The sequence below is a fragment of the Solanum tuberosum genome, unplaced genomic scaffold (assembly GCF_000226075.1).
Source record: "Solanum tuberosum cultivar DM 1-3 516 R44 unplaced genomic scaffold, SolTub_3.0 scf00102, whole genome shotgun sequence".
NCBI classification, from domain to species: Eukaryota; Viridiplantae; Streptophyta; class Magnoliopsida; order Solanales; family Solanaceae; genus Solanum; species Solanum tuberosum.
Window position 1 is genome coordinate 502,858 of NW_006239028.1, and position 18,167 is coordinate 521,024.

Sequence of the window (18,167 nt, forward strand, 5' to 3'; positions counted from 1 at the left end):
GATTTTAAATTAGAATAAAATATTTTATCTATATAAATGCTACATAGTATAATAAAATTGAAGACAAAGAAATGAGAACTAAAGGTTTAGAATAAATATGTGTTCAAATTTAAATTAGATTATAAAAGTATGTATCAACAAAAAAAGAGAGATGGAAAATGGGCAAATACTTCCCTCAATTTTACGATTTAGAATGATTATATGACTCATTAAAAAAATGGTGTATATGTACCCCGCAATCTAACAAATTATGCATATTTATCTTTTTCATTAATAGACTTATATTTACTAAATTAAAAATCTAAAAGTGATTTTCTAATTCAAAAAATCTCACGTCAATTTAAAAAATCACATTCATTATTTTTACCCGTCCAAACTCAATTCAAATGAAAAAAAAGCTCAATCCCTCTTCAACTCAATCATAAAATAAATTTGAATTGAGCTTGAATAAAAGAAGAATTGCGTTTATTTAGAAAGTCAAGTCTAGAGAAATAAAAAATGAGCAAGTTAATTTTTTAAGCTATATGACAAATTTGAAACTAAAAAAGTCAATATAATTTATTTTTTTAAAAATAATTCAATATATTTACGAAAAAATAAATATATAGTACCATTTATTATAGACGACCAGTGTATACATGCACTAAATGCAAAATTGACGGTATATAGCTTTTTCTGTTTCCAAAAAGACTGAAAATATAATATAGAAGCAGATTTTAGGGTTCAACCACAAAGGGGTAGAAGATTGGGGTTTGTTTAGCTAACGAAGAACGGAGAAATTCAGCTCAGGTGAATAGATCCGTCGCCGGAGAGATATGTCGGATTATTTGCCCGAAGAATTGTTGCTTGATATCTTCACAAAACTACCAGTCAAATCAATCCTCCGATGCAGAAGTGTTTGCAAGTCATGGTATTCTCTTCTTACTAGCCCTAGCTTTACCTTCACACATCTCAATCGAAAACGAGATGATCATATGCTAATTAGAAATTACGCTAAAAACACCCGAAGAATAGATATGTATCCTTTGTTTGGTAACAATGAGAGGTTGGATCCGGACGATTTCTTAGATTTTTTATTTCGTAGAGGTTCCGTTAGTATAGTGGGTAGTTTTAATGGTATTTTGTGCCTTGCAGACACCGACACCGATACTGACACCTTGACCCATTTATATTTTTGTAACCTATCCATCAGAAAGTCGGTAAAACTCCCAGAACCAGTTTATTTATGTAATGATAGAAATACCTTTGGTTATACACTGGGGTTTGGGTTTGATCCGGTTACTAATGACTACAAGGTGGTAAGAGTAGTACACACTAAGGGTCATTCTGTGTCACCTCATGCTGATCTTTATAAGTTAAGTACTGGTGTTTGGGAAGACATTACCCATGTCCTCGGGCCTTACATATTCATTGCCATTGCGCCACAGGTGTATGTGAACGGCGCTTGTCATTGGATTACTACCAAATTGGAGTTTACACCAGTTCGGAGGAATTGGAGGGTGATTGTTGTGTTCAACATGCATGATGAGACATTCTCAGATATGATATTGCCGAGTAGTTTAATCAATGAGTCACAAACACATTTTGATGAAGTCTTCCTTTTTGTGTTAGAGGAATCTCTTTGTTTGGTTGATAATAACTATGACAAACGTGAACCTATTAAGATTTGGATGATGAAAGAGTATGGTGCACCAGACTCCTGGGAGAAACAGTTCAGCATCCAAAATTATCACTTTCCACAACATATTCCTCTTCGTGATGACATTTTTTGGACACCTTATTTTGGAAGAGCTGCTCCAACTGAGTTTGAGATTGCTACTGACTTTATGAAGCCAATGGCTATAAGGAAAAATGGTGAAATCTTATGGAAAGGTAACCAAAGATTATTGGTTTCAGTTGATCATACAATTGATAGGTTTAAAGATGTTGACATTGGTAACTCATCAAATGATTGGTGTTACAATCCACGCTATGTTAATTTTTACAAAGAGAGCCTTGTTTTACCTGATAGATGGACAAATAATTGTGTTGGAGATGCTTGTGAGGAGGCATCTGATTTATGGAAGAGAGAGCCCAAAGATGGGAAAAGAAGGATCTCAAGGGCAAAATCTAAATTTAGAATGCGGAGTGCATCTCTTTCTCACATGAGTGGATTGCGGAAGAAAGAAAGGAAGAGCATGCAAGTCAAAAAACCTTCATTGTCCAATTAGTTAGCTATGTTGCACTTGAAGTCCTTTAGCTCAGTAAGTTTTTGATTGAAGTTAGTCACTGAAGTTTAGGTGCTGATCCCTTAAGCATATGCCAACTTGTTTTCTCTTATAAGTCTTCTCAATTTCATGCAAACATTACATTGCATTGCAGGGTTCAGGCTGACATTGAAGACCTCTTTTGATGTATTGTGGAAGGTCAAAGTTTCCATGTGCCAGAAGTGTATGGCACATTTAATACCCTAGGGTACTGAAACTCTTTGTTTTAAAGGCAGACTGTAAACACTTGTCTTAATTTCTTTCCTGGTGGATGTTTGGTGCATGATACTTATATGGTTTGTGTGTTTTTCTATCTATTTGTCTTGGATTATAGTTGAAAAATTGACTTACTGCTTCTAGGCAAATATGTCGACCCTCAGTGGTACTGCCAAAAATCACTTCTATGAACAGAACTTAGTTTCTTCATATGCGTTGTAGAGTTTTTTGTTTCTTTATAATTCGTTGATCTTATAGCAGGTAATGATTGGCTGGTGCTTTGCTGTTTCCTTCAGTCTTTGCACCTTGGGTTTCTTTAGTATACTAGAAAACTTTTGCACTGCCTATTTACTGAAATTGGATTTGGTAGAGGATCTGTTGTGTTTCTTCCTTGGGTAACTATACCTGTTATTACTCCAAAAGACCCAACCAGTACATGCTGGAACAGTCTTCCAAGTTATCTTCAGATTCCTTGTGATCCTTCTTTCTTTCCAGCAACTTAACGGTTCTTTTAAGGATATACGTATAACCCAACTCAGTCCAATAAATCGTAATCACAGATCCAACAATTGCCTATCATTACTCCAATTAAAGTGTATGACGATATTTTTGCTCTTGGGTGCCAAACTCTTGCATTAAGAATGGTAGAATAGTCTTGGATTGTTGTTTGCAAGCTAACTGCCTACTGTTTCTATCCAATTTTCTCGGTGGTAATTCTAAAGACCACTTTATGAACAGAATTTAGTTGTCATGATCACATGCCTTTCTTTTTATTGTGTTGATCTGACAACAAGGTTCCTTCATCTTCCTCTTCTCTTCTACATCTTGCTGATAGGATTTTAGTCTTCGTCTTGACTGAAATTCCAATTTCAGTTGCCATTAACATGCAGTTGCATTAGGGGTTCTGTTGATGTACTAGCTAGAAAGTTCATGCAACCACTCTTTGCTGAAGTATTTTGCTTCAAGAAAGGCAACTGTTTGGGCTTCTTTGTTGGTATTTCCTCCTTTAGCATTACTTTAATTTTGCTCGTTTTGCAAGAAATCTACTACAAAACAATATGTATGCTTGACTGGCTTATATTTGTCAATGACACAGGTATACAGTGGTCATAATTTAGTCCAATACTATGCGCCTCTGTCTTTGGTCAGTGAGGTATAGGGTCCAATGGCATTTAGGTAGCAAATGCCAACGCTGGTTTCATTACCATATTTAGCTTTTCTTCTTTTTTTGTTTGATGACCGTGGTGCCGGCCCAGCTTTCACGCACCATATTTAGCTTTTCTTCTTTCTCCCCAATTTCTCATTTTGTTTATTGAAAGAGAATAAACGCTATCCATTAAGTAAAGAGAGGGTTTGCTATAGTGATTCGGCTGGTTGGTAACCCCTTTGAGAGTTGCGGGTCCTTGCTACTGCTAGGGGTAAGTAATTCAACAAAGCCACAAGTAGGTAGTCTATAACCATTAGATTCCTTGAATGATGAGCAACTAAGAAGAGAGGGATATAAAAAAAATGAAAGGGATATTGTCAATCTTTAGATTCTAAGATGAAAAAACGAGAAGGTAAAGGTATAGAGATCTTTCCTTTTTCTTTTCTTCTTTCAAAAGCCAAATACAGTGCACTAATTTCGTATCAGCATGTGTTCAAGAACTTGGTGGAATTCCTATTCAGTAAGTCTAGGTTAATAACCGGCCCTCCTCGTACACCATAGAGAACTAGAAGTTTCTGAAAAAGGGTAATTAGGTAGTACAATTCAGTTAAGTCGATAAATAAGATGGAGGAGTCCTTGAAGGAGGAGCCGGAAAACACCATGGGGCATTTGGCCATTAGACAAAACATTAGTAGGTAAATTTTACATTTCTCTTATATGAGAAGCAACTCTTACCTGCTTCAGGCCTCTGTTTCTCAACATGCCTGCCTGGCCATTTGCTTGATAACGCGACGTCTTCTGTATGGAGATCTCTTTGCCTTCAAAAATCCTTTCATTTCTTTCCTTCTAAATGTTCCACCAAATACAGGCAAGTATTGTTTTGCACCAAATCTTCTGGCTCTTGCTACCTCCCCTCCTTATCCAACAACTTAAAATTCACCTTAGCCAAATTGATGAAAAATGCCAACACTTGTGATGTAACTTTACACCGTAGAAAAGGTGGTTGTTTGTCTCTAAAGCCTCCTTACATAACGAGCATCTAGAAGCCATGTAGATTTTTCCCTTTTCTGTGGTGTGTCATGAGTCCGACTAGCTCTAGCTCGTCTAAGTACTAGCCAGGTGAAGCATTTCAACTTAATTGGTGCCACACTCTTCCATACAGACTTTCGGGGTCCTGTTGACCTCCCTGTTAATTCAGTCACCCCGCTATATACACCCCATTTATTAAGAACAGTCCATTCTGATGGTGTTCCCATATGTTATCAGGTTCCATAGAAACCACCATCATTTGTTATCTATTTGAACTAAGGTGTCGCTTGATAGCTTGTTGAGATGTGAGTTATGCAGGTATTAAATTCTGCATAAGTAATACTATGGTAGCTGATTAGGAGGTATTATTCATGTATAAAGTTAATTCAGTGTTTGCTTTGCAATTTAGAAATCTGCATAGCTTTTTTTTTTTATGAAGTAGAAATCTGCATAGCTAATACATGATTAAGTTGTGAGGGAATCTATGCATTATTTTATGCAGGATAGAAGGTGGAATAACTAATACATGAATAACTAATACTAACATAAAATAATACATATATTCACTCATAACTAATCCCTACATGCATAACTCTAACCAACTACAAATGACCCCTAAAGGTTTAAATTTGTATTCTGACTTGCTACTTGGTTTATCTGCTGATAGTTTGGTTGTCTTTCATTTTCCCAGTAGTTTAGTTTTGTTTCTACTGAGTTTGAGGTTAAAAGGTGAAGTAGAGGAAAGAGTTGAACTTGTAGGTCAAGTGTTTGGGTAAAGTCTTGATCAAGCTTTGGCTTGATTTAATCGTTAAATTATGCACTGCTCATCTTGATCTGCTAACTAAATATGAAGCATGATTTTTGAAGGTTTTTGGATCAAAAACCTTGTTCATTGAAAGTTATCTTTATTGCTCTATATTTTCTTTATCCAAAATTTTCCATATAAATAATACTACTAATTTGATAAATTGTTAGGGGGAACAGGCCCAACAGTAGTAAGGAGGGTATAACACTTGTAGCGACAAAAAAATTGGGAGCAACAAATTTTATATCCATGGATGCTGGACAAACAAGCAAACGCCCCAACTCTGATAAGAAAGATGATGATAGAAATGTTAGGCGCCGTGAACTCTACAAACTTATGATGGCTAATGAAAAGCGTACTATTAATATGAAAAACTCTTGCTCTACTTCCAGAATAGGTTAACATATCAGATCTAAAATTTATTGAACTTTGGATAGAACACACTGTTTCACTGTTTTACAGTTACCCCTTTTTCAAAACACACACTCTGTTTCACCATTTTGTGCAAATGCATATTCCTTTCCCAGCATGAATATGCATTTTCAGTTACTATTCTGAACATCTAGTCTGATCATTGCCTGCTATATACGCAGTTACTGAGCTTCCCTTGTTTCCTGCTTTTGACAATGGAAATCCTCACTCCATCTATGAGAAAGGTAAGTTACTGAAAGTTGTCATAACTTTAGCGGAATCTACAAAATTCATTAATACTCATTGAAAAATATTTTTATGTCAGGTTCAACATCAGGTCTTGTAATAAAAACTTGCTGTACAGCTAAGCCAGCCATTCATTACTAAAGGTTTGTTTTACATCTGGTTTGGATCGTTGTTACCCATTGTATCGTATTATATCTTACAAAAAAACTTTTTTTGATTACTATTTAAAATATATTAAATTGTATTGCTAAATCCGTCATTACGTAACAATGAAAAGCGCCCATTTATGTAATGACCTATTTGGTTTGATCGCGTTGTTACCTAATTTCTCTTTCAAATTATGTCCTTAATATTTTTTTTTTACCCTATAATATTTAACTCCACCCAAATACCATATCCTATGTTTGTACTCTTTTTCTTTCTGTATAGTTAACTATGTTATTTGCTCAGCTTTCTGCCCTTGTTTCGAAATTACAGGTACCTTTCTTTGTCCATAACCATATTTTTAAAGTTCCTTTTCTGCTTTACTATATCTCAGTTTATGGAGGACCTTTATTGCATTTCTTTATTTTCATCACATCTATTTCTTATGAACTTTAACATGCAAACAATGTTATAGTTGCAAAGAGAGCCTGGGCCAGTTAACAATTAATAACACTACTTATTGAAAAACACTTACTTTGCTATAAGTTCTGGACCATGTATGATATACTTGATCCCAAAAGAAAAGTATCTTTTCAAAAATATTTTTGAAAATAATTATGTTTGAGTTGCATGTCTCGGTTGTTTTTGAAGTGAGCAGATCATATTCTATGTTGCATGTGCTATTTAGTAGTTTATGTTCATACAATCAGTTGCATGAATTTAATTGTGTTTGTTTTTGGCTTGGGTTTGATTTTTTTCTTTAAATTTGTACACCTAAGCCCAAACATTATTGTAGCTCTTTTTGGTTTATTAAAAAAATGTGGAATTTGGTAATGTGATTCACCTAGTCAAAATCCCTCTAAACAGTATTTTTGTCATACTTAAACAATATTGAATCGTTGACATCTTTCAATTATTTATTTGCTAGATTAGGCCGGTTAACAATAAATATATCCATATTTTATAAATGTGAAAGTGCCGCTTAATTTTTATTCAGATTTATTTTTGCATGTACGTAGTTTCATTAATTTCATTTGAATTTGCATGAATTTAATAACTTGGTATATTTACAAAGCATCATTTGTGACAAATTAGCAGAAATATGCTGTCTTAATTTTATTTTTTTTGAAATTGGTGATAAAATTATTTTATACAACAGTTTAGGGTATTTTAGTAAACTTACCAGTTACAATATAACATGATACAATCAAGCCAAACAAGAAAAATATTATTGTCAACAACAAACGATACAATCTACCCAAACATTGTTCCAAAAAATAATACAATACATTGTGAAATGATGGGCTACAATAATACAAACATAGTGAATAGTCTCATGTTTAATTAAACCATTATGTGTTCTCATTCTTTCACTCCTTCCACAGTTCCACCGTTCAGTGTATCCAGGTCACTGGCAAAATAAGAACTGCTCTGAATATTGAACTATGATCAAACTATGTATCATTTAAAAAAGTTTCTATTTGTAAATTTTGTTGTGCCAGTCGTATGGTTAAGATAATTTCACACCAAATGCGAACTAATTTGTGTGCTCTATATTTAGGAAATCATGAAAACATAAACACTTCCGGACATACATTAGAACGTATAGTAGTTTATTTGCATTTACACCGCTTGGTGTGCATTACGATACAGACTTGACACAAAGAAATTGTGGTATCTATACGTTTAGAGTTCAAGAACGAATGTACCATCTGATAAATGATTTGTATCCTGGTGACAAGAAACCAATAAATTTGCAACTCTACTTTTACTACAGTGATGATGAATTTTAGTAAATAGAATGTCATGTTCTGATAAGGTCAATGACTCTATAGTGTGAGAACTAATGGATATGCTGAGAAATGAGAATTAACCCATATTCCTTTTTTATCTGATCTTTGATAGATATTATGCTGCTACATAATTTCTGCATTACGTTCTCGTAGGTAGCCATGTACCTCATGGACATTGTTTTATTGTTAATTCTGAGCACTGCATTTTTTCCGAAGGGAATGGAATATTTGTAGAACACTAACAGCATTACCTGTTCATAAAAAATTATGTTGATCTTAGCCCTCTGTTCATGTGATGATGTTGTTAGGTTGTGCAGATTTGGATACACTTCTTGGCCATGTTTATTTATCATTTTTTCTCTTCAGCTTTGGGCAATCTAACTAATTTGTAAATTGTTAATTAGTAGTGTGAGTTCCTGCCTTTCTGTAATATTCTCACTTGAGCTCATGCTCTTTTGTAATATTCTGAAAATTGGCATCTCTACCGATCAATGATGCCTCTTCCAGCCTTCGATAACTTTACTTACCCTTTGTTCGTTTCTTTTAGCCTATATTTTCTATTAACGTCTTCACTTTGAGGCCTTCTCTTATCACCTTGTTTAGTCTTCTGTTAAATCTCTATTCCATATAGATAAGAGGATTGCATGTTGTATGTGCTTCTTTCTGCTATAGGTAAGGACCCCACTGATATTGATATACTCAACCACTGACTTATCCTACAAGCATCTTTCTGCTCCAACTTTCCAGTAATGGTACCACAAAAGGCACATCTTCATCAGATTTTAGATTTTAGCCTTTGGTTTTCTTTCCTATTAGTTAGCTGCACACCCATTGCTTCCTAGCAGCTTTATTACTTGGTAAGTAAATAGCAAGCATTCCATCTAAACTCTGAACTTTCTAACATATTACCCCTTGACTAAGACTCTTTACTCCTTCGAATCACTGAACTCAACTAGACCGTTAAATAGAAGGTTAACAACCACCATCATAGGTTCCTACCTTCCCAGCTCTACCAGGAATGGTTTGCCTACCCCTTTGCAGGCCTCCCTGCCCATCTGCTTCGGCTATTGGTCTAGAAATGGCTGCAAGAGACTGCTCTGTGAGCCTAAGAACATCGGCTATCTTCTGTACAGGACTAGTACGAACTTGAACTGGGAACATAAAATGTACTAGCTATAACAAACAGGTGCGGAGCGAGCTCTTAATTCCATAACAGACCTTTGTCTTTGTCGCTCTCCGTTACTTGGAAAAGTAAGCTCATTTGCCTTCTTATCTACATCTAGAAGCCTGGACTCCAACCCATCGCTTTACGCTCTCTCTCTTCTATTCGAAATAACCTCCTATTTTTGGAATATTCCTGGGGCAAGAAGGTTTCTAACCTGTAAACCACTAGCTACGCACCCATTGCTTCCTAGCAGCTCTATTACTAGGTAAGTAAACACCTCAACGACTATCTTGTCTTCTAATACTACAATACAATCATACTATTTATCAACCATTAGAGTTCAGTAAACTTCTTCTTACGCCCTCGGATCACAGCCGCGACTCCACGTAAACCGAATGGCTTTGAGAACTGTCCTTGGTCACTTCCTATATCTGTCAGCGTTTCATCGCTTCATATTACTGCTTATTTTACTGGTAACGTTGTCCTCTTTAGACAAAATCTACATATATAATTATTAACCAACTGATTTATCTTTTTCCTTGCAGAATTCTGCAAGAGTGACCATTTGATCTACCATAAGCTAAACTATAGTTCCCTTGACAGACGACCATTGTTGAACAAGCGACATTCCATCAACGAGCTCCTAGATGTTGGCACAACCGCTTGTTCAGCAATGATTCTGCTGCCAAGTGAACTTTGGTTTGCACTGGCTCAACACTTCTGTTAAGGTATGTGAGCCTGTGCTGCTTATTCTGATGTCGGTGATGTGTGTGGTTTTCCCTTGTCCGAGGAGAGGGACAGTATTGAAAGATGATTTTTGTTTGGTTCTACTTGTAGACGACATATAATAAGTAACTTGATTTACAACCAAGGGTAATATTGGTATTTCCTTTTGACATTTTTCTTTGCTTATTTCAGTTGCGCACTCCATTAGCCACCACAAAGTTTTTATTCCACTGATTTTACCTTTCATGCCTGCACCCAGAACATTTTTGCTCCAAACAGGGAAGAGCTTTCTTACTCTTTCCTGTTTGTTTTTTCTGTCAATTTCCAAACGTTTTCTTCTTCATTTGTTCATCTTTAATTGTACTTGCAATTATCAAGTCAGCTACTTCAGTTTTTGGTCAAATCTGGCTTAATCTTCTCAAGATTGCTTCTTCCAATTTTCCAGGTTAGCTCTACTTCTTCAATTCTCCGTCAAACATTATTTTTTTTCTTGAATGTTGTCTGATCCATCTCTATCTATTTGGGAGAGCTAGCTCAGATACGAGGGAAAACATCCCTATATTCACTACTGCCATCTTTGTACGTAAAAGGATATCTTTCTTGGCGTTTGGTTATGATAAATATATTTCTCTAAGTTCTTTTGTTGCAATTTTTGCATTGAAATTATCTTCTTTAAGGAGATGGAAGTGACCAAGCATATGCTACTCATACCTTATCGCTCTGCTAAGTAGTGCTCTTAACAAAAGAAAGGTAAAACAGATATTGGTTCTTAATAAGATAAGCAAGTCCAAACTTTTATTGTTTTAGGTATATTGGCTCCCTAACAGTACCACAGGATGTTATCTGGAATATTGATTGAAAGGTAACTAACTACTAATGCCAATTTTTTTTAATGAAAATGAAATATGAAACAATTTCCATTTGAAGTAAATTTTGCTTTTTAATTTTACAGGTGAAAACCATATGAAACTGATCCCAGATGCTGTTCATGACGCTAGTTGCTGCCAAATTAAATTTCAGCAATATGAATTTTCTTTCCTAATTGTATTTCATCCATTATACTAGTATATATTGCTTTATATATTTGGATCCAACTCTTCTGAAACTTACCTTGCTTGATTCCCCACCCTGTTCTTCAGTTATAATCTATAGATACTGTTATACATATACAACTTCAATAAAGATACTGTTTTCTTGACTTAATTTTTTTTCTTCTTTTTGTTGTTTATCACAGGAATCTGAAATCAATGCAAGACCAGGACCAGCTCAGCCACTAAAATAGAAGTGAATTGATTTTGTAGCTATAGTTTCAAAAGCATACCTTACACCCTTCAAATCATATTGTTGTTACTGCTGTTGATCATATAGAAATTGTGCAGAGAAATGATTTTTTGGCTCTTTACAATTTTTTTTTTAGTTTTATGTCTTTTTTTTTTAAAGAGATCTATTAAAGGTCATCTACTTCGATTCAAATTGTAAGAGGACAAGAGATCTTAGTTCCTCGGAAAAAAAGTGTATACCTTCGACTATGGTTGGCATTTGATTATTCGTTGTTTTACCAAGATATTGGGCTGAAAATTAAGATTTCTTGGCAGCTTATAAAATGAAAAGAAGAAAATGGTCTTTTCAGATCTCGTGTAAAAATGAAGATTTTGTAGAAGTCATAATTTTTTCTAAAAAAATTGCAAGGACCTAAAAGATCCTTTCTCCTTAATAGGACATTATTAACCCTTAAAATTGGGAGTATTTGTGTTTGCTTCCCTTCACTTACATTATTCTCCTCTAAGGGCAACGGCTTCGCTAATGTTGCATTTGTGAAAGTTGCTGCATTTGTTCTATAGATATATTGTATTTAAGTGAATTCGCATTCTGGCTCTCTTGGTTACCTCTTTCCTGTATTGCTCGTCACTCTCTTTTCTCGTTTGCCACTCTTTTCTCTCGTCACTCTTCTTTCTCGCTCGCCACTCTTCTCTCTTGCTTGCCTCTCTCCTTGTATTTGGGATCTAGTGTGATTTATATGTATTTGGAAATTTTGCTTGCATCTCTCCCTATTTTAGTGTATTTGATAGTAAAAATACATATATGTAGGCACATCAAATATGAAATTATTAATTAGTGATATAATATGTAATTATTTCAAATTATAGGAAGAATTAGTAAATACTGTAGGAATGTTTGTCTATAGGTAGTTTTTTTCCCTCTCAGTCCATTTTTCCTCTTAATTTCCGAGCCCAACAAAATGCAAGTGTCCAGCCCACTTTAATGAAATGAGAAGGAAGACCCGAGATTTTATTGAACAATTTTTCTCCTCCTTTCCACTCAAAAACTCCAGTGGAGCGCAGCCAAGAGCTTACTACACAGTAATCAATCTGTTTGGAAGTGGCGGATCCAGTCTCTCACAAAGAAAGGCAGCCGTTTGTTCTCATCAAGGTCCGCTCCATTCTACATTCTTCATTTTTTTTTTCTAATTTAAATTTGAATGTGTACATTTTCTGTCGTAACTTCCTTCGCAACGAGTAAATTAGTTTTTGCTTTCCATTTTTTAAAGTTGAAATTTAGCTTGTTGTTTACATTTTTCTGATAAGGATTTTGTTCTGCTTAGTTGTTGTTTACATGTTATCAATGAAATGATTTACTTCATAAAGTTCACTGTTTTTGTGAATTAGTTTCATATTTCCAATAGGTTAATCGAATAGTTCAATGTTCCGTGCATATATCAGCTAACTCTGTCCACCAAGGCTTAGATAAATAGGAAAAAGTCCGTTAGTACTTTTAAGTGGATACTTCTTTATAAAAGAATTATTGGACTGATTTAGCTTAATCCCATAGCTTACAAGTAGGTTCAAATAAAACTTGGTATGCATTAGAAGCCTGAAAAATCATTTGCATTTCTTGAGTTAGGATGCATACAGGCATATGCGTTCACTATTTGATTTCCCAGGTCAAAAGAATTAATATCCCTTGCACATAAGTTGGTGGTAGTCGGTTGTGCTAGTGAACAAATAGGAAGGTTGATGTCTCTTTGGAATGTTGTAATTTTTTTCAAAATACGTAAAGATAGTGATGTCTCGTAATTCTTCTTGATATATAGGCGATTTAGAAGTTTTGGGATGATGAAATATGAAATGGGAATGAGATTTTGTGATGAAGTCGGGGACTGTGGCGTTATTCAGGAAGCGTTTTGATGATTTTCTTTCTGAGAATTTAGAAGCATGTCTAAGGTTTCAAGCTGGGGTTGTGTCGAACTTTCTGTTCTGTTTTTCTTTTTAGAGTCTTCCGCTCCATCTTTTGTTTCTATAGTTGTATCACTTTGTATTCTGGTCATTCCCAGCATACTAATGGAAAAGCATGACTAATGATATCTTGTTGTTGCTGTTAAGCGGAAAATATGTATCTAATTCTTTGTATTTATCTGAGAGCAACATGTGATATTTTTATCAGAGAAACAGAATGAATGTGATATAGTGGGGACTAATGTGACAATCTGTGTCGACATTTTGAGAAGGTAATGGACAATCTGTGTTGGTTACTTTGAGACTTTATTTTTTTAAAGGGAAGTTTTGTTTGAATTTTGATTCACTGTTTGGACCAAAAATAAATAGGATGTTTTCAATCCCAAATGTGATATAAACTGAGGGGTGCTTGAAGTATGACTAGTTTTGTATGTATACATGTTTTGCGATTCTGTTGTCCATTAAAGACGAGCAAAGTTTTAATTCGTGCTGAATTCATATATGTTTAGTATTTCTTTAGTTTTCGATTGATTGCATGCTGCACTTTACTTCAAGCCTTAGTAAGGACCTTAGTCTTTTTTGGTTGTTGCAATTTTCACCTTTAAGAACACTCCTTTGTGCAGTGAATCTGAATATTGAGCTTCTTTTCGGATCCAAGAAATGAACTTAGGGAGACTGAAAAATGTGGTAGCTGCTGCAGCCATTGAAGGATTGGTCGAGGCAAGGGCCAAGATATTTGGTCATGTAATTAATCCAACTGGGCAGCGATCTGCTCACAAGGTTTTACGCAAGAAGCTGATCGGTGAAAAGGTCTCACAATGGTACCCACATGATATCATGAAAGATGACCCTCTTGTGATGGCACGTCAAGAACAAGAGCGTCTGAGCAAGCTTGAAATGTTGAAACGTCGCGGAAAGGGGCCACCTAAGAAGGGCCAGGGCAAGCAGGCTAAGAAACGCAACAAATAGAGAGTACATACTTTCACTGGTTTGAAATAAAGGGGGTATCTAGGATTACTCTTTACAATTTGATTGCTAACTTTTATCACCAGCCACTTGCTTTCTAATGACTAATGAGCATCATGCATACTCTTTTACAATTTTTTCCATATAGTTTGGGGTGTTCGAGTTAGTTTGCTTGCACCTCGACTATTTTACAATGAATTAAATGGGTGGGTATATTATTGGATTTGGTATAATAGAATGAGATTTTAAGTAGAATAAATTTATATATCCATGTAGGCGTGCCGTGCCACATAGGTGCCATGCAGGATAATAAGACTTAACAATGCAAGTATAAATGCGTGTAAAGTTGGATGACAGGGGTAAATATATCAAAAAAGAAAGTATTATTCTACTTAAATTCCCAAATCATCAATAAATAAAAAAACTTTTAAAACCAATCTCCCTACAATCACGCAACAATAATATCTTTACTTGTTGTCTTCTTCTTATCATTCTTTGAAGATGGGGTTTAGCAGAGGCGATCTTGTTGAAGTTGGAAGCAAAGAAGATGGATTTCTGGGTTCTTATTATGAGGCAATTGTTGTGTGTCAACCACTCAAGAAAGATTACATCGTGCAGTATAAAACCCTATTGAAAGATGATCAATCTGGTCCCCTGACGGAGTTTGTTACCCACTCAGAACTCCGGCCAGTTCCGCCGGTGATTCCGGTGAGTAGATTTAATTTGAATGATCAAGTTGATGCGTTTGGTAATGATGGATGGTGGGTTGGAAGAATTACTGGTAAAATTGGGAGTAAGTATTTTGTGTATTTTGATTCTAGTGGAGATGAATGTGGGTATTTTATAAGTGATTTGAGAGTTCATCAAGATTGGATTGATGGGAAGTGGGTTTGTTCAAAATAAATTGTAAATTGTGATTGAATCAATAGTGTTTCAGTTTTGATGTTGTTACGGTTCTTTGCATATATGTGTCTCACTGTTTTGCTATTAGTTGTCATGTTCCTCTCTCCACTATCTTTTTTTTTCTTCGTTTTATTATTGCTTTGATTTAGCTTAATTAAGTGGAGTGTTTCTTGAAAACAACTTCTCCACCTCAAGATGAGACTGCATACACTTTACCCTCTCCAGATCTAGACCTACTTTACGAAATTTCACTGAATATGTTGTTATTGTTAAATTCAGGCTTGGATTTTGTTTATATATAGTTTGTATTTTGTAGTTTATTAGATCATAGGGTAAACCCTATTGTTGTATTCATTGCTGGATTTCTCATGAATCTTTAAATTTTGCTATTACATTTTGTTAAATGATTATTTGATTATATACATTTTTTGTATGGGTGAGACGAATCTAAGATTTGAAGAAGATGGGGCACCAACGAAGAAGGATGCATGTTAGTCAAAATGGTGTTATGTTACATTGGTATTGCTTTGTCACAAAACATTGTTAGACACATCTTAAATTCAATGTATCTAGATAATTATAAATTAAACAAGTAAAATATGTACAATTTACTGTAGTCTATATGATTTGATGGTCTTGAACCTCATTTTTCACGTGCACAAGGCTAAAGACATATCCGGTAAAATTTCTTCTATCCATTGGGGGACTTGATTCTTCTCTTTCATAAATTTAATTGTTACACAAATCCCTTGTAAATATTTTTGTTTTAAGCAACAAATCATTCAAAAAGGAAAATAATTTACATTGCTCATCATGTACTTGGGTGTCAAATGCGTATGTTACGTAGAAGGAAATTAACAAAATGAATATCATCACATTATCTTCGAACAGTAACAAAAGAGTATTTCAATATGATTATTTTCTTTTTAACATCAACTAATATTTTACAACTTCATATTTTTTGTGCTCACTTGGTGCATGGAATGTGGTGGATGATGTAGTACTATTGAGTCTTGTTGGTACGTTCTTACCATTTTCGCCATCTAATTCACACACTTATATATGTTGTCGCCCCTTAGAATATGCATTATGGAGATTTCAAGCTCGGAGAGGATAAAATCATCGTATGAATGGTAGGTCATAACCGAGTCGATGGAAGAATCAGTCTACTCACCTCCCTGATCATCTTGTGCAACACTTCCAACTTCCGCTAGCTTTGGCTTTTGAGTTCGACATAAAACTAGTTGATTTTGATGAATCTCAGTGGAGAGAATGAATGATTGTTATAGACGGCTATGTCAGATGTCAAATATATTATTCCCACCGTTTCAATTTATGTGTTGTAATTTGATTATCCTCGACTCAAAGGCAAACATTAATGTTTAGTTTTGTAAAAGAAAGTTTAAACGAAGTTGGATGAATGAAAAGATAATCATTTTACAATCGTGTCTAAATTCTATCCAGAAATCATTAGCTAATTACTGCTCTCTTGTAAATCTAACAAATTAAGTAGGCGTTTGGCCATGCTATACGATATGGTATTGTGAGATGAAATCAGCGTTTGGACATGCGATTTTACGTTGATTCCATCTCATGGTTCCATATCATGAGATGTGATTCTATATTCTCCAAAAACCATGATATGGAATTATATGGGAATTCCATATCATGATTTGAGATATTTTAATACAAAAATTGATCCACGAGTTTATATTTTGTTAAAACAACCCACATTTATATCTACTAATCATTTATTTCATATGTAAATAAAATTTATAATCACATCATTACTTTTCAAAATTTATTATTCTCACCGACATAGAATTTATTATTCTCACCAACATATAGTCACTTTAACTCACACCAACCGATTGTTGAGTAATAAATTTATTTTACGGCCTTAATAAGTGCACATTTATATTTTATGTGTAAGTTATTAGTATTTTGTTACATATTTCCTATCAACTTTGTTTAAAGAGATAATATTTATTTTATGATTTTGCATTGTCTTGGAAGCACTATTTTTATTACTCTTACAACATTATTTTTATGAAGTGCATTCTATAATGCTTTCAATTTATTTTATGTTCACTAAACTAATATTGATGTATTTTTTATTTGGTAGGATTGTGTTGGTGCGATTGATGGAACATATATAGAAGGGGAGGTTCCTCATATCATGATTTGAGATATTTTTAATACAAAAATTGATCCACAAGTTTATATTTTGTTAAAACAACCCCACATTTATATCTACTAACCATTTATTTCATATGTAAATAAAATTTATAATCACATCATTACTTTAAATTACATCCTTAGAATAAATATTATTTATTTACACAAAGTTGTCTCATTTACGTCACATATGCTTTTAGTAATTCTTTATAAAATATTTTTTGGTAGATAAATATTACGTTGTTGATGCTGGTTTCCAAACACAAGGATTTTTAGCTCCATACAAAGGACTACGCTATCATTTGCAAGATTACCGAGGAAGTGAAAGAGAGCCTCAAAATGACAAAGAACTGTTTAATTATAGGCATTCATCTCTGCGCAATGTGATTGAACGGACTTTTGGAGCTTGGAAAAATAGATTTAGAAAACTGTAACAAGGGATGAACCATTATGATATTGATACACAAGTGAAAATTGTAATAGCTTGTGCAGTGTTACATAATTATTTGCGAGAATACCAAAGTACTGATGAAATATTTACGCTCTATGAGCATGAAAATATAGTTGTGGGTGATATTGACCAACAAATGGCTCAAAGTAACAATGTTGGTTCATCTTCTCGGTAACATGATCGAGAAATGCAAGTTCAACGTGAGGAAGTTGTCTGTGGGAGGATTATATTAAAGACTAGTACACTACAATTTATGTTAATTTTTTTTATTAAATTAAAGTTAGATGAAACAATTACTTAAGTGGAGAACAAATAGCTTTGTAATTATTTATTATGCGATTTTATAAAATTTTGTTTATTTGATAAGATTGAATAAACAATTGGGGCTATTTTAATAGTTTTACAACTTATTGGATTTTTATGTTTATGAGAAAATATATAACACAAAAATTTCATATCGCATGTCCAAACAAAACTTCAATTTCATCTCATGATTCCATATCACGAT

General features: G+C 34.2%; 3 protein-coding genes across 11 annotated transcripts; all 3 read left to right on the forward strand.

Moving 5' to 3' along the window:
* Positions 1–651: 651 nt before the first annotated feature.
* LOC102597955 (F-box protein At3g07870-like) lies at positions 652–11,457 on the forward strand. 7 transcript variants are annotated; one of them, XM_015309379.1, is made up of 7 exons: positions 652–2,243; positions 2,362–2,454; positions 5,614–5,752; positions 6,037–6,099; positions 6,180–8,894; positions 9,468–10,790; positions 10,881–11,457. In XM_015309379.1, exon 1 carries the CDS (start codon positions 816–818, stop codon positions 2,208–2,210), a length of 1,395 nt encoding a protein of 464 aa, XP_015164865.1. In that variant the 5' UTR covers positions 652–815; the 3' UTR covers positions 2,211–2,243; positions 2,362–2,454; positions 5,614–5,752; positions 6,037–6,099; positions 6,180–8,894; positions 9,468–10,790; positions 10,881–11,457. The 7 variants fall into 7 exon arrangements, with proteins under 7 accessions (XP_015164865.1, XP_015164867.1, XP_015164864.1 ...); XM_015309381.1 differs by lacking the exon at positions 5,614–5,752 and having other exon boundaries at positions 9,468–9,930; positions 10,121–10,790; XM_015309378.1 differs by lacking the exon at positions 5,614–5,752.
* Positions 11,458–12,147: 690 nt separating this feature from the next.
* LOC102599270 (uncharacterized) lies at positions 12,148–15,090 on the forward strand. 3 transcript variants are annotated; one of them, XM_006348805.2, is made up of 3 exons: positions 12,148–12,358; positions 13,785–14,133; positions 14,629–15,090. In XM_006348805.2, exon 2 carries the CDS (start codon positions 13,822–13,824, stop codon positions 14,128–14,130), a length of 309 nt encoding a protein of 102 aa, XP_006348867.1. In that variant the 5' UTR covers positions 12,148–12,358; positions 13,785–13,821; the 3' UTR covers positions 14,131–14,133; positions 14,629–15,090. The 3 variants fall into 3 exon arrangements, with proteins under 3 accessions (XP_006348867.1, XP_015164870.1, XP_015164869.1); XM_015309384.1 differs by having other exon boundaries at positions 12,150–12,358; positions 13,785–14,165; XM_015309383.1 differs by having other exon boundaries at positions 12,158–12,358; positions 13,785–15,090.
* On the forward strand, positions 14,629–15,030 carry LOC102598950 (uncharacterized). The gene has a single exon (XM_015309348.1). It carries the CDS (start codon positions 14,629–14,631, stop codon positions 15,028–15,030), a length of 402 nt encoding a protein of 133 aa, XP_015164834.1.
* Positions 15,091–18,167: the final 3,077 nt, after the last annotated feature.

Bases quoted from the DNA above. Each gene is read 5' to 3' on its own strand.
- LOC102597955 (XM_015309379.1), top strand. From the start codon at position 816: ATGTCGGATTATTTGCCCGAAGAATTGTTGCTTGATATCTTCACAAAA.
- LOC102599270 (XM_006348805.2), top strand. From the start codon at position 13,822: ATGAACTTAGGGAGACTGAAAAATGTGGTAGCTGCTGCAGCCATTGAA.
- LOC102598950 (XM_015309348.1), top strand. From the start codon at position 14,629: ATGGGGTTTAGCAGAGGCGATCTTGTTGAAGTTGGAAGCAAAGAAGAT.